The sequence below is a fragment of the Arvicanthis niloticus genome, chromosome X, assembly GCF_011762505.2.
Source record: "Arvicanthis niloticus isolate mArvNil1 chromosome X, mArvNil1.pat.X, whole genome shotgun sequence".
Classification (NCBI taxonomy): Eukaryota; Metazoa; Chordata; class Mammalia; order Rodentia; family Muridae; genus Arvicanthis; species Arvicanthis niloticus.
This window is the reverse complement of record NC_047679.1, coordinates 76,874,213-76,890,148: the sequence shown is the minus strand read 5'-3', so window position 1 is coordinate 76,890,148 and position 15,936 is coordinate 76,874,213. Positions and strand designations below refer to the sequence as shown.

The following is a 15,936-nucleotide window of genomic DNA, read 5'->3' as shown; positions in this document are numbered from 1 at the left end:
CTTAAAGCTAGGCAAGGTCCATTCCTTTATTTGGCCACTTCCTCCTCCAAAAGTTGACTATCATGATTCAGCTATCAAAGTACTAAAGTCCAGAAATCAGAAGCTCCCTTTTGGCTACCTTAATCAACATTTCCAGTTAAAATTAACAAACTCATCAGAACACAGAAGTTTCCCCCTTTTACTTTATAAACTGTCATTTGCCTATGTGTCTCCTTTCTATCCAGAAGCAGTCCTTTGTCCCTCCAAGGCAAATATCCCTTCCCCTTTTCCCCTCATCCTCTATCCCCCATCTTTGTCTCTTATTTCCTGCCCTTTGTACTTCTGATGCAAATAAACTTCCTTTGTGCTGAGAACTTGGTGTTGTGGTGTCTTGTACCTACTTTGTGATCCTTTCAAGTATGATTAAAATGTATTAGATGAATTTATCACATGATAAAAATAATTATTTCAAAAAAAAACATTTATAGGAGTTGGAGAAATGACTCAGCATTTAAAAACAAATACTGTGTTTTTGTTTTGTTTTTTGAGGAAAATGTGACTTTAATTTCATTGTAAAGGCTCCATTTATGGTGGCTTAGCTTTTTTTTAAAGGGGGTATGGTGAAGAAGAATATCAAGGTAGTAGGAGCTTCCTTCGGGGACTGTTCACAGCATAGCTGTCAATAAGAAAAGAGCAGAGGGTCAAAGGGATGAGACTCCTTAGAGAGCCCAACACCCACAAGCCAGGGAATAAGATGCCCTCTAATGATTCCCACGGCTGTCAAGCATGTACAAGGTACACATCCCTGCAGGTAAACCACTTAGGTGTATAAAATAAATAATTGTTTAAAAAGTAATAAAATATAAAAATTTAAACAGCATTTATAATTTACTTTCAAGGGGAAGAAGCATCTTATACAAGATTTTTCAGTAATTATTTTAATGAGATGCCAACATTTTCAAAATGTTTTTCTAAAACCATTACTGATTGCTAAATAGCTTAAGGATTTTATGGGGCTTATGTCCCCTTTTAATGATTAAAGAGGATAAGATTCTTTTCTATCTGACTGTCTGAATACAAATAAGAACACATATCTATTCCTAGAAAAAGTATTTTCTTTCCTCTAATTTTACTAAACAAATAATTTGAAATACACCATTTTTACTATATGTGTAATGGAGGACTTAATGATCAATGGCTTAAAAGCTTCTCACATTTAATATAACCTACATTAAAATGAGTTACTACTAGTAAAATATAATGCTTGGTGTTAAAAATAAAAAATTTATACTTCATAATAAAAGCTGATAACCATTAAGAACATTAAACTAGTGGCTTTTTCTATTAAATTTGAGGGATAAAAACCACACAGGAAACTTAAAATTTTGCAAAGATTTAATAAAAACATTTCAGTTCATCTCTGTTCAACTCAAGTCTTGTTTCTGTGGCAATTTGCCTATCTTGAAGCAAAACACCCTATTACCCTTACAGTAGAACATCCGATATGCCTGCACAACAAACATGCAGTCTTGTGTCCATACACCATGCAAGGATAGTGCACTGCAATTTAGATTAAGGAGCAAAACCATTGAATTTGCACATATTTAAAGAAAGTATATGGGGATGTCTCAAACAGGGTACAATGCTTGAATTTGCAGTAACATCTTATTTTAAAGAAACAAATCAATGTTAATAAAACCAAATTATGCAAAAATAACTTGAAGTGAATATTTAAAATCATAACTCATTTTCAGGAAAGCTGTATTTATCATGTACTATAATTAGGAAAACTTAACATGGCTAAGATAAACTGAAACAGGAAAAATAATTCTAATCTGAACATAAATTTGTTTTCTCTTACAAATCTACGCTAGGGTATTTCTATTATTTTGGAAATAAAGTCCAGCCATTGGGTACATCACTGGTTTTTTCAAATAACTTCAGAAAACAGAGAAGTTCAACGGAAATAGCATGTTGCTAACATGCTATTTGTCATCTGAAAATTATGTTCAGTTTTGTTTTGGTTTTTGTTCTTTAAATTTTTTCTTTTTCTTTTTTGTTCGAAATAGATGATACATCCTAAAACTCAAAACAGCAGAACAGAAGCATCTTCAGAAACTACAAAGTCAGTTCTTTTGTCTCAGCCAGCAACTTGAAGTTGCAGGCGATCCAGGGTGGGATAGATGTGTCCCTTCATATTCAGATACTCAATCACTTTTGAGATGGCATCATCTGTAACTCCAAGGAGCTGTGTTCACAGCTCACTGACAGCCTTTCCCTCCTGGTGAAGGCACTCTCCAATCAAATGCAGAACCTCCATATGGATGAAGTTAAGAGCAAATAACCTCGAAACCCTGGCAGCTGCCATTTGTACTTGGGCCTGGACTGTGGACTGGCTTTCTGTGGCTGTGCTTTGTCGAATGGGCATCAACAATCTCCAGAGTGTGTGTGGATAGCTTGTTCATGTCTTCCAGGATGCAGATGCTCAAGTTCTTGAGCCATCTGGTTCCCTCCAAGGCCTGGAGGATGCCAAGCACTTTGACATGCATTCCAATAGGCAGAGGAATCAGGTACTGCTTGGATTTCCTTTTAGCCAAAGCCTGCCTACCCTCAATAGCCTTTGAGATCATGTCATTAATTTTGTACACAATGTACTATGAAGGGTTTTTGGCCTCCATGATCATCCCCACATTGGAGACCCAGTGAACTGTAAACCCCCTAATCTTGAACACACTGTCAACTTCAGTGGTACTTAGCAACTGGCTTATACAGCATGGCACAGAGCTGTGTGTGACAGGAATCCATATTACAGTCAGAGGAAACCCCAATGCCTGACCTCTGGCTTGCTCGTGGCTTCTACTAGACCCACTAGCCCCATCACCACCAAAGAAACTGTCTTCGCTCCCAAACCCGCCCTTACTCATCATTTCTCAGGACTTGGTGAGGTTTGATGGCTCAACAGAGTTATTTCTCCATAAAATATGTGGCTAAGAATGTTGTCTCCTGGTATGACTTCTTCACAGAAGCTCGATGACTGATTCGATAGACAGTGCAGAACTAGACACCATTGATGACTACTGCAGAACACTGGTGCCCAGCCTCACAAAGGGCTGTGCAGCCAATCAGCTACCAGGAAGGGCAGTTGCTACCCTTTAATTCTCAGACTCTCTCGAGATCACAAATCCCTCTTTCACAAGCCTATTGTTGCTATGCAGAATTGTAAAACCAGAAACAGTGCCATGGGTCAGCAACTTTAACCCATACATTCACAAGAGTTGAGGCTGGAATATCTCTGAGAGTTTGAAGCCTACTTGGTTTACACAGTTCCATGACAGTCTGGGCTGCACTATACAGAGAGACCTTGCCTCAAAAAACAAAAAGAAAAAAAAAAGAAAAAGAGTAGTCTAGAAAAATAAAAACACTTTGCATATGTAATATCAAGCACTGTCATATTTTTATAAAGATGAATTTGGACTAGGAAAAATATGTACTAGTCTCTCCATTATTGAATGAGGGGGTGATTTGTGTCTGTGTGTGTCTGAGATCCCAGAGGTCAAATTTGGGAGTCAGATCCCTTGAAGATGGAGTTACTGGTGGTTGGGAGCTGTCCAACATTGGTGCTAGGAAGCAAACAGGTGTCCTCTGGAAGAACAGCAAGTGCTCTTAACCATGGATCCATAATCCTAAGTAGTAGAGTAGTAGTCTTCATGGGACTTTACTTTTGTTTAGGTTTTAATGGCTTGGTTTAATGAGTTTCACACACCATTGGCAAGGCCAACTTAGAACTTCAGGCAATCTCATAGACCCACCTTCCCACAGCTGAAAATACAGTATACCTAGTTTATATTCATTTCTTCATCTGGTCAACAGAATGTTTGTAACTAAGTATTTTAACATGGAAGGGCACTGCAGCTGATATTGAGGTAGGTGCCAGTAAGTGAGAGTATATTGTGGTTTCAATTATTAGATAAGTCACATTCATGCTGCGTATGGTATCTTAGCACTGACCAGGCCAGGGCAGGAATATTAGCAGACATTCAAAGACAGCCTCAGGGATATTATGAGCTCCAGGATAGTCAGGGCTACCAAGTAAGACTGTGAGAAATAAAAACCAAAAAGACCTCAAATATTTGAATGAGATTATAAAAACTGATAAAGCACACCATTTTAGAAATGGCAAGACAGCAGCTATTGAAAGAATCTCACAACCCAAAGCCACATTTTAACTCTGTACTATGAAATTATAACTTTCGAAATTTTCCAAGCACAGTATGAATATAAATAAACAATATAATGGAATCTATAACTAATTCCAATAAATTACTGATATGTGACTTGTGTTCAATGATTTAGGAACTGGCCCTGAGCATTAATATAAGGAAACATGAATACAATTACAAAGCTTCTTTATAAACATATTTTTAGGAAATTTTGGGATTAAAATAGTGATAATTTAGTATGTAGACCCCAGAATAGCACATATTACACTGAAATCTATTTTTCTCCATAAAATATTATTTGGGGTATTATTAATTTTAAGGCCCATTACTGTCAATAAAGGAAGAATGGAAGAATTATTTGCCAATCCACTGCTACTAAGAAACTGCCTCTTAATAATGTATAAAATACTATGGAGTTTATAATCATTTCTATTTCATTATTTTATTGGTAAAATAGTTTCTGCTATTTTGAATTGAAAATATATGTGGGTAGTCTATATAAAACTTAAACATATGAAATTATGTACAAAATTACATATAATCACAATTATAAACAGAATAAAACTTTAAGCTAATATAATTAATGTTTTACAGATTAAATAATAAAATTATCTGGGTATATAAATATACTAACATGTGAATGTCAATATTTTACTTCTGGATTTAACTTATATAACCAAAATGAAAACAAATATTCTATGATTATCTGTATTTTTAAATCACACATTATTAAAGATCAGATTAGTTAAACATAAACATATTTTTAAACATTTACAACCTGAAAAATCAGATGATGCTCTTCTGTTAGATACTCTTAATACATCTAGACAGAAAAATCTTGATGTTAAAGTAACATATCTGATTATACTTCCAAACATCCATATAGAATGCAAAATGTATGAATACTATCAAAATGATAAGAGCCAACTACCTGACAGGATTGCTGGTTAAGGACACTCTCAGAGATTCCAGGCAGTTGAGAAGTTTCTCATCTGAGATGCCAGATCGCAATTCATGAACATATTCTTGTGAAGAAAGGGTGAACTCATGTTTGCTGTTTTTCAGGCCACCCTACAAAACAAACAGAAGATACCACTTTAGACAAACAACATTTTTCTTTAAATCTTGAAAGTAAAACAAAACACAGACTATATAAATAACATTATGGCATTTTCAAACACAGTGTGCTTTAATGGAGTCACCTCACCCAAGAAATGTTGAGATCTAAACAACCCTGAGATTCCATCTTACCCCAATAAGAATGGCTAAGATCAAAACCTCAGGTGATGTTGGCAAGGATGTGGAGAAAGAGGAACACTCCTCCACTGCTGGTGGGATTGCAAACTGGTAAGACCACTCTGGAAATCAATCTGGATATTTCTCAGGAAACTGAAAATAGATCTACCTGAAAATCCAGCTATACCACTCTTGGGAATATATCCAAAAGATACCCCACCATGCCACAGGGTGACATGTTCCACTATGATCATAGTGGCCTTGTTTGTGATAGACAGAAGCTGAAAACAACCCAGATGTCCCAGGACAGAAATGAATGGATACAGAATATGTGGTTCATTTAAACAATATACTACTACTCAGGAATTAAGTATGAGGACATCCTGAGTTGTGCAGGTAAATGGATGGAACTAGAAAATATCATCAGGAGCGAGGTGACTCAGACCAAAAAGGATATGTATGATATGTACTCACTAATAAATATATATTAACCATAAAAAATTACAGAATACCCAGGATACAGTCCACAGATCTCAAAAAGGTCAATAAGCTGAAGGGCCTAAGTGAGGATGCCTCAGTCCCACTTGGGAGGGAGAAGAAAGTAATCACAGGAAAGGGAAGGAAGGGAGGGATTGGGTGGGAGAGAGGAGAGGGAACATGGAGGGGAAGAGGAGAACAGGGTCATGTGTTGGGTGGGGGAAAAGGACTGAGGGCCAGCAGAAAGAATGGAAACAGGCAACCTAGGGAGGTACAATGTAGGGGAACCCTCTAAAATGTACCAGAGACCTGGGATGTGAGAGACACTGAGGGGTCAAAGGGAGGAATCTTAGATGAAATGCCCAACAGTGGGGAGAGGGAAATTTCGGAGCCCACCTCCAGCAAGAAAACAGGGCATCAAGTGAGGAATAGGGTTGCCATCCCATAGTTAAAACTCTAACCCACAATTGTTCCTGAAAGAACTGCAGAAATAAAAATGGAGAAAAGCTTGAGAAAAAGAAGATCCACTGACAGGCCCAAAGTGGGATCCAGCTGAAGGGGAGGCCCCAAGGCTGGACACAATTACTGAGGCTACGGAGTGCTCACAGAAAGGGGTTTATCATGATTGCCCTCTGAAAGACCCAACAAGCAGCAGAAAGAGTCAGATGCAGATACTTATACCCAACCAATGAACGGAAGCTACTGACTGACCCCTGTGGTTGAAGAAGCTTTTTTATATTCCAGATTTTATCCCCCCCTTCGACCCTCCAACTGTTTCACATCCCAAACCTCCTCCCTACCCCCTTGTCTCCAAGAGGATGTACCCAACCACTCCACTCTACCAGACCTATAAATTCCCTGGGCCTCCAGACCTTGAGGGTTAGCAACATATTCTCTGGCTGAATTCAGACCCAGCAGTCTTCTGCTGTATATGTGTTGGGGGCCTCATATCAGCTGGTGTATGCTGCCTGTTTGGTGGTTCAGTGTCAGAGAGATGTTAGGGATCCAGGTTAATTGAGATTGCTTGTCCTCCTACAGAGTCGCCCTCCCCAGGGCTCACTCTCTAGCATAGGCTCTTTGAATTCACTATGTAGGCTAGGCTGGCCTTGAACTTCTGACAATCCTTCTGTTGCAGGCCCCCAAATGGTTAAACTTGTAGGCATAAAACCACCATGATCAACATTAGAAAGAAATTTAAGTTATATTATCTGGATTTCCCGATGTTACAAGGAATGGAAAGAAGCTAGCTTATAAAGGTTATAGAATAATATTTTTCACAATTTTTAGAGTTTAAACATAAGATAATGCTTGACATTATAAAATCATGATAGCATGTTGAGGTTAGAATGATTCTTGAAGATAAATTCTTTTAATATTTTCATTACAGAAATAAAGAACCCAGCTGAGCATTGTGGTGCACATCTCATCCCAGCCCTTAGGATATAGGAGCAGTTGGAGCTCTGAGTTCAAAGCCAGACTGTTTTACATAGTGAGTTCTAGGATAGCCAGGACCACACATTTAAAAAAAAAAAAAAAAAAAAAAAAAAAAAAAAAAAAAAAGAATCCAGGGAATAGCTAACTGAGCAAATGATTAGTGAGATTTCAGAACTAATGTATAAATATTGTGAATTTCAGATAACTCATTTATTCTTTCCATGCTACTTTTCCCAGCACTGAATAACAAAATGAAGCAACAAGTATTTAAATCTAAAATCTCTATTTAAAAAATGTTAAAGCGTGTGAGTATCTTCAGGATAATAAATATGACACAACATAATACTAAAGAAATAACCCTGAAAAAAATAGTGCAATAGATTAAACTAAATCTCACTATACTTAATAGGGCTGTAATACACGAATGTCTTATTATTAACATCCTGATCTAATACTGAACAAAGGCAACAACTAGATAATGGATGGATAATAATTGAAATTTTAATTAGCTACTCTGTATGAGATTAATGAAAATTACCACTGTGCCCATTTGATCTTTAAAAAATAATGCAGACAAAGTTAGCAGTTAGAGCACACCATGCAATTCCAAAGCTATGTGAATAAAAAGCCTTCATAATTTGAAGCCATTCCTTAATTTGAAAATCACTAGAATTTAGAAACTGGTCAGTATGGCTATACTTCTAAAACAGTACACAGAGAACTAAAAGGTATATCAGGCCACATCCCCAATGGCTCTCAAGTAAAAATTCAATATCAAAACTAGAAAAGCAATGTTCTAAGGGGGAACATTCTAAGTATACAGCAGAGATAAACATTTCTGAGTTTAGTGATTTGAAACTAATCTTTTTCTTTCATTTTTCAATGTAAAAAAAAAGAAGTACATTTCTTAAAATATACCATATTTAATATAGAAACTTGGACTCCACTTATGAAGGAAGAAACCATTGTAATTTGCTAGTGAAAGCAAAATTTAATACTTAATAATATTCAGTAGTGGTCACTATGGGTAATAACCAATGAATTGGATTTTTTCATTTGTATCTAACAATAAATAGGAATGTCATTCTATACTTAAAACTTGCTGATAATTGCCTTATGAAACCACTATAAAGCAATTACTGTTAACAGTGTGCATATGGGTGGATGACATCAAGTAACTCTTCTAAACTATAAGCTGTGTCATGCATTTTTATGAGATCACATCACCACTCATACTATTTGAGGGTAAAAAAAAAAACTGTAAGCATTATGTCTGTCTTTCAAATGAGAGAAGTCCTTAAAATATATCAGATAATGAAATATAAACACAGATTCTTAACCTGGGATCCCAAACCAGACAATTTGCAAGTTTTGAAAGGGAAATGTAACCATCTTTATTTTCAGTAACTTTTAAGTTAAGTTCGGTGTTCTTTGATATTATGGGTGTACACAAAAGCTACAATGGCAATAACAGCTCATCCAACCTAGTTACCTAAAGATAGTTTTTCACTATACTACACACACCACAATTGTGAAAGTACTTGAAATACCATTCATGCTCATTCCGTATAACCCACCACCCTCTCTTCTGTTACTTAACAAATAGCACAAGAAAGTATCTTACTAATTCTTAATCGGTATTTTGAAATAGAGGAAATATGCGTGAAGTTATGAGAAACAATCCACAAAGATCTCCTACTCTCCTTAATCATAGCATCCTGCAAAGAAACATTTTAATATGACAGCTGCAATATTGATGTTGACAAAAGCCAAATACTTTATAGTGTCCTCATTTTACCTACATTTATTTGTGTGTTTCATGTGTTGTGCATGAATGTAGGTGCATGCAATATTAGCATCTGTAGATTAATGCAGTCAAATTCAGACAGCTGAATTCCCAGAAAGATTCCTCATGTTGCCCTTTCGTAACTACATCCATGGCCCTATCACTTGCTACTCTGAAAGTCACTAATTGTTTGACATTTCTATAATTTGTATTTATTAATGTTACATACATGTATTATTATACATGTATGTACCTCAGATATTCTCTGTTATACACCATAATACAATGGAGAGTTATACATATTATGGCATAAATCAACAGAGAAAGTTTATTAATAAATGACATCTCACAGTATAGCTATTACTATAGATTATTTAGCCATTTACCAATTGAAGAACAATTTTAGTGATCAGGCATGAACTTCATTAGAACCTCCATCTGTAGGTAAGTATATGAAAATATCTTATAAGGTCTTAGTATATTATAATTTTTGAAAATATTTGAATAGTGTTTCTTAGAGTAATTGTTTTCCTTTTTATCACTATGCATTTGATGTTTAGCAATCAAATATAGGATTCTAAGAATGTACATAAAACTCAGCACTGTGGCCAAGAAGTCTAAAGTAAAGACACATTAAGGAGCCTAGTGGTGACCTGCTTCTTGTATTTTGAAATTATATCACATTTACTCTATTCAGCATTATAAGAAAGGAGGACATGTACCTATATAAATAGCTACTTTAAAAAATAGGAAGGAATCAATCAATTATTCTGTACTAGTTAAAGACAGGAACATATGTGAAGGCTTTTTTTGTTTGTTTTTTCATAGTTTAAGCTGCTGATTTATTTTTTTTCATATTTTATTTACATTTCAGATGCCATCCCCTTTCCCCATTTCTCCTCCCTAGAAAACCCCTATCCCATGCCTCCTTTTCCTTTTTGCTTTTATACATTTTTTAAAATGTTAATCAAAGGCCTTATAAGTTTGGTAATGCTCAATCAGAAGTGTCACCCAATACCCAACCTAGATATATAAACTATCTTTGACTGGTGGAGACACGTGAACATCTGCCTCCATGCCCTCCCCCTTTCTCTCTCTCATCACCTAGCTTCACCCTTCCTGTTAAAATAAACCTTTTTTCTCTCAAAATGCAATTATAGCATAGTTATTCCTAATTGTACCAGTGAGGTACAAGATAGTCCTAATACCCAGTCCATCATTTTGTTGACTAACCAGAACCTCTGTCATCTCTCATAACTAAAACACTTAGTTTTGAACCTGGCTTTTTCTTGGCTTTAGAATGAATGTCAGCTGAAAACCATCCTCTCAAACCTTTTCTCTCAAAGTAAATAGCCAGGATTGGCTATGAGACTATAGGTCTTCAACCCCATCAGAAATCCAGAATGACTGAGTTAACTGAAATTATGGGAAGCACTAAGCATAGCTTCTAAAACTTAGCCAATTTAGAGAGACCGCTGAACACCTGGAAAGCCCCTGTACTACAGGACGTTAGAGCATCAGATCTTCAGCCTTCTCATTGGCTAATTATAGGCAAAATTATGTAGAAATATAACTTTAATGTTTTCACTATATGCTTTATCATTTGACAGATTCAATTTTAATACTAATTTTAGACAATGTAACAAAGCCAGTTTAATAATACTGCTGTTGATTAAAAATATTTACTGTAATTTAAATAAAAGCTACAGTTTAAGTAGGTAATGAGGTATAAATTGGAAAGAAAATAAAAAAATGTCTTCTATGAAATAAGAAGTGATCCCATTAATTTCAAACATCTAACTTTCCAAGCATTAAAGGAAGTACTATCTGCCAAAATAATTGTACTGAATATTACTCAGTTCATTGCCTAACTGCTGATAGGAGTAAAACATCAACAAAGCATAGTTGCTAGTAATTTAGAAGTGAAAGAACTGACTGGTGTAAAAAGAAATATATATATATATATATATATATATATATATATATATATATATATGACTTTGGCACTTATTGAGATTGAAAGACTTGGTCATCAATGGTACTTTACAATGCTTATAGCACAAAGAGCATTTACCTAATTTCCTATACATCTTTACATCTGAGTCTAACTTGAGAAGATAGTCCTAAAAAGTGCTTCTTACCAGTCTTCCAGCAGGTCTAGGTTATTCACAATAAAGTATTATAAGAAAGGGGGAAGGTAGCAAAAGTTTCCTCACTATTCTTTACCCTTATTACCTATGTGAAACAGGTCAATTTGTCACTTTAATCCTGGACCTCAGGTTCTTGTTCTACAAAATGAAAATAATATGCTCTCACCCCTTAGGCTTGTTGTAAGAGTAAAATAATAATCTTTGTAAAGCAGAATGCCTGGTTGTTCCAGTTTGTTTTTCTGTGGCTGTGATAAAACATCCTGACCAAAAGCAACTTGGGAGGGAAAGGGTTTGTTTTCATATTACAACATTCAGGTTACACTCCATCATAAAGGGAAGTAAGGGTTGGGAGTTAAGTCAGGATCTTGATTTAGAAAACATGCAGGTACTGGCTTGTTCTCTAGTCATGTTCAACTGGCATTCTTATATAGCCCAGACCAATCTGCCTAGGGATTGTGCTGCCCAGAGTGGGCAGGGTTCACCCACATAAATTATCAATCAAGGCAATCTCTCACAAGTAGAGCCAAATGTCAATCTGGTCCAGGCAAACCTTCAACTGAGTTTAATCTCCCCAAGTGACTCTAGGTTATTTCAAATTGATAATAAAAATTATTCAGTATATTCGTGTAAATTAATCACTTAATAAGTATAAACGTATATGACATATCATTTTGTCATTAACTTCATGAGTAGTCAAACAATTATATTAAAATTATAATTTAATATAAAATTAATAATTAAATTATATTATTGTTATTTTAATAGAAAAATTATAGGTGGCATAATGTTGGAAGCTTCAGCTCAACTATATTTTTGATGCAGAAGTAGGCTGATAATCTTCCTGAAATACTCAAGAAATATCACAGGTAAAGGAATAAAAGTTTATTTGAAAGTACATAGAAAACCTTGAGTGGTTAAGAAGGAAATGTACAAAATGTGGGCTAACTGGGAAAGTTTGTCTTCTGCTCCCCTAATAATGAGGGCATTTGCACATTTATATATTCAGATTCTGTAGAAGAGTCCTACCAGAAAAGCAATTCTAGTGTTAAATAAAATAATGTTTTAAGCCCATTGAGCTGTGAAATTTCAAAGGCTCAGCTATTTTGAATATTTGATTCATAGCATGCTACTATATGTGTTCTAGAACAAAAAATTGCTCGTTTTAAAAATAAGTTGAGTTGACCACCTTACTTTCTATTCGTGCATTAATAATGCGGGTTTTCACTGTCTTTATGAACTCTCAACAGGAACACAAAGTATCTGTTATAGTGTATACAGGGTCTTTTTTATATTCTAACATTTCCACTTAACATTTTAGTATGTTTGCTGGTCTGATGAAACAATGAGAAGCTGAGACCCAATACTCTCATAGCAGAGCTCACACTCTGGTAGGTAATGAGCAGAAAAAAGATTAACATAATTGGTGGCAGAGTATGACACCGTTAAGAATAGATGGAAGAATTTCAAAGACAAATAAATGCTAACCACATAAGGCAAAATAGGTTATTTTGGTCAAAAGTTAAACATTTAGATATAAAAACTCAAACACAGCATATTTAGACATTTTTTAGTACATCAATGAAATTGGAACACAGACAAATAATTCTCAGTTCTTGAACATTGTCTAATGGTTTTTAAGGTAGATTAGGTAAGCTTAAAACTCTGCAGTTTCATTTTTAAACATGATAACACTAAGCATAAACTGAATTATTTGGATAACCACCTTTGAACCAAGTCCTGCAACCTAATTAGGCTATGATTTTATTTTTGTATCTAAGATTCTAGTTTGCTGGGAAGTGAGACATTCATTACTGAATCCTAATAAAATGATCTTAGTATGAAAAAGTATTTGTACCAAAATAAACACCAAATGACATCACCACATGTTGCCTATACTCATTAAAATTTAACTGCAGATCAGACAGGAAACACAGGTGTCACTGCTGGGTCATCCTATATGCCACTGTAGGCATAGAGAGTCCAAAAGTATCTGCCCTGCAGTCTATTCACATCATGAATGGCAATTTAGAGTCACAAAATCACTTACCACTTGAAAGTGGTTTAATTTAAATTTTATTGGCTTTTTTATTTATTTTTTTTTTAAAGAATGTTCAGTTATCAAGGACAAATGTGCTAAAAGTACCACAGTTGGAAGAAAAAAGACTCATTGAAGACAACAAACTATTTCATCTACATAAGTGGACTGGAAGGCTGCGGTAATAAAGACAAACAGAATCAACATGTTTTTTAAGGCAAAGCAGCACTCTAATCTATTGGTGTCATATAATTGAATATATCTTTGAAAAATACTAAAATAACTGTAATGTTCTAGTAATTTTAGTAATATTCTTACTAGAATAACTGTGAGATAATATATTTGCTATTTCATTCCATTTAATCATATATATTCTGCAGCACATTACATTATATGACATGTATACACATAATTTTATATACTAATTTTAAAAAATAAATTTGAGGACAAGCAGAGATACCCACCCATTTGATGCCAGCACTCAGGAGGCAGAGGAAGACAAATCTCTAGGAATTCAAAATTAGCATTGTCTATATAGTAATTTCCTAGCCAACCAGGGTTATATAATGAGACCTTACCTCAAAAAAAGGGGGCTAGAGGGGTGGCTTCTGGGATTAAGAACACTCGATGTCTTTTTATAGACATAGATTACTTCTTAGAACTTATATAGAAATTCTAATTCCAGTTCCAAGGGATCTGATGCATTCTGGCTTCTTCAGATACCAGGCATTCATGTGGTATATATACATACAGACATTCAAACACACAGAGACATAATGAAAATAAACCTTTTATCTAAATTAAATAAGGAAAACAAGGATTTGAAAACAAGAATCTTTGAGTAGGACATATATTTAGAAACATAAAAAAACACAGAAACAATACTTCAATAATGAAAAGTTAATGTAAAAAAAGCACTTTAATTTTCTTGTACACGAGCTGACATGTTTAAAAAAAAAGTTACTACAATGTAAAAAAATGACAAACTCAGAGTGAAACACACTAGCCCCAAAATTTTCATGTTAATTAAATAGACTGGCATCTTTGAAACAAAATGATAGCAAAATTAATGGAATATTCTTCTCACTAGTGTTTAAAAGTAGCCAGATTTATTTTTTAGGTTACTAAATACAAATTAGGAGACTATGTAGAAATAAGTCTTTTTTAGGCTTCATTTCAGCAAACTGAATTAACTTAACAAATTAAACATTTTTATTCATTCCCTATAAATGTGATGAATTTAGAAGTTATTTAAGATTCTCTGATAAATATTTCATCTCTATTGAATAAGAACCAATTTTAGTTCTCAACAATGAAAATCACAAAAATCTGTTTGCCCCAAACCCCAACCTAACTTGAGAGAGCAATCTAGCAAAAATTCTAAACTAGTATTAAGAATAAAATCTTTATGGAAATTTTATAAAAGTACAATGTTCTCACCCATAAAAAGTATACATAATATAGTATGAAAGTATGCTGATATAAACAGCAGTGTAACATTATAAATGTAATGGCATTAGTTTTATAGATTACCAACAATGCCTTTCTGCCTACAGAATTCTTATATTTCAGCACTTCTGTTGCACATTGGAATGTAAGCAAACACACGGTCCCATTTCATCACAATAATAACAATAGAAATAGTATTTTGTAGGTCACATATTATGATTTATATCTTTAGTGTGTCCTTTTCAAAGACAAAATAAATGAAATCTAAATCACAAAAATACATATACATTCTTAAAAGACATTCCTGTACTATATAAAAATATGGATGTTGAAAATCTTCAGTTGTTAATATGAATTCTTTATAAACTATGGCACAAAGTGAATGAAAATTTAAACCTACTGAATATATGCCATGCATCTCATATTTTAAGTGGATGTTTACACTGTATAAAATAAAAAAAATTACACTACCCAAATCTGACATCAATTAAAGTGCTCTGCTGCCAATCCCATATTCTTTAGATATAACAAGACAAGAGAAAAAAAAAGTCAGCCATCTGGAGCGCAGTAGGTTAATGCACTATCTTGACATTTCTAACCAGTATAATTAAGGGCAAAAACACTTTTAAAACAGCACTCTCAAAGGAGTCTGTTATATAATGTGCATCTTTGGGAAGAAAAAAGAACAAGAATCTAACAAAAATACAAAGCCGTTGATTCCTTGCATTGTATCAAATTGGAACATATTTTGGACTAATATTAGATCTCTTAGCAGATTCTCAGTGTCAAGGAAAATAATGAGTTGAATTTTCAGGAGGAGTAGGATATGGTCCTATGCATTAACAAAAATGTGAACTCATAAGAAAGTTCCTGCCTACCAAGTGCTATGCATATAACAGTAAGAACTAATCTCATGTCTAAAAGTATATATAGTCCCAAGTGATTATTTTCTAAATTTCGTAATATATATTACATAATTGTTTCTGAAGATATAAACAGAAATTATACTGCACTATATCAAATATATATATTTGCACAGATGATGCATAATTACTGGTTGGTTATTTTCATTGTCAACAACATGTTGGGAGCAAATCCAAAGCCTTAGACTTTTTAGACAACTAGTCCCACTGATCTGCATTCTCTCCCTCTGATTTGTGAAATAGGTTC

General features: G+C 34.4%; 1 protein-coding gene and 1 pseudogene across 5 annotated transcripts in view; both read right to left on the bottom strand.

Annotated features, from left to right (window-relative positions):
* Positions 1–15,936, bottom strand: part of Diaph2 (diaphanous related formin 2) — a 629,631-nt gene that overhangs the window by 481,092 nt on the left and 132,603 nt on the right. For all 5 annotated transcript variants that reach the window (XM_076918875.1, XM_034485231.2, XM_034485232.2 and 2 more), the window contains one exon: positions 5,131–5,270. In XM_076918875.1, the coding sequence (XP_076774990.1) occupies positions 5,131–5,270 (140 nt within the window). The remainder of the gene's footprint in view (positions 1–5,130; positions 5,271–15,936) is intronic.
* Positions 2,120–3,243, bottom strand: LOC117694220 (replication protein A 30 kDa subunit-like; annotated as a pseudogene).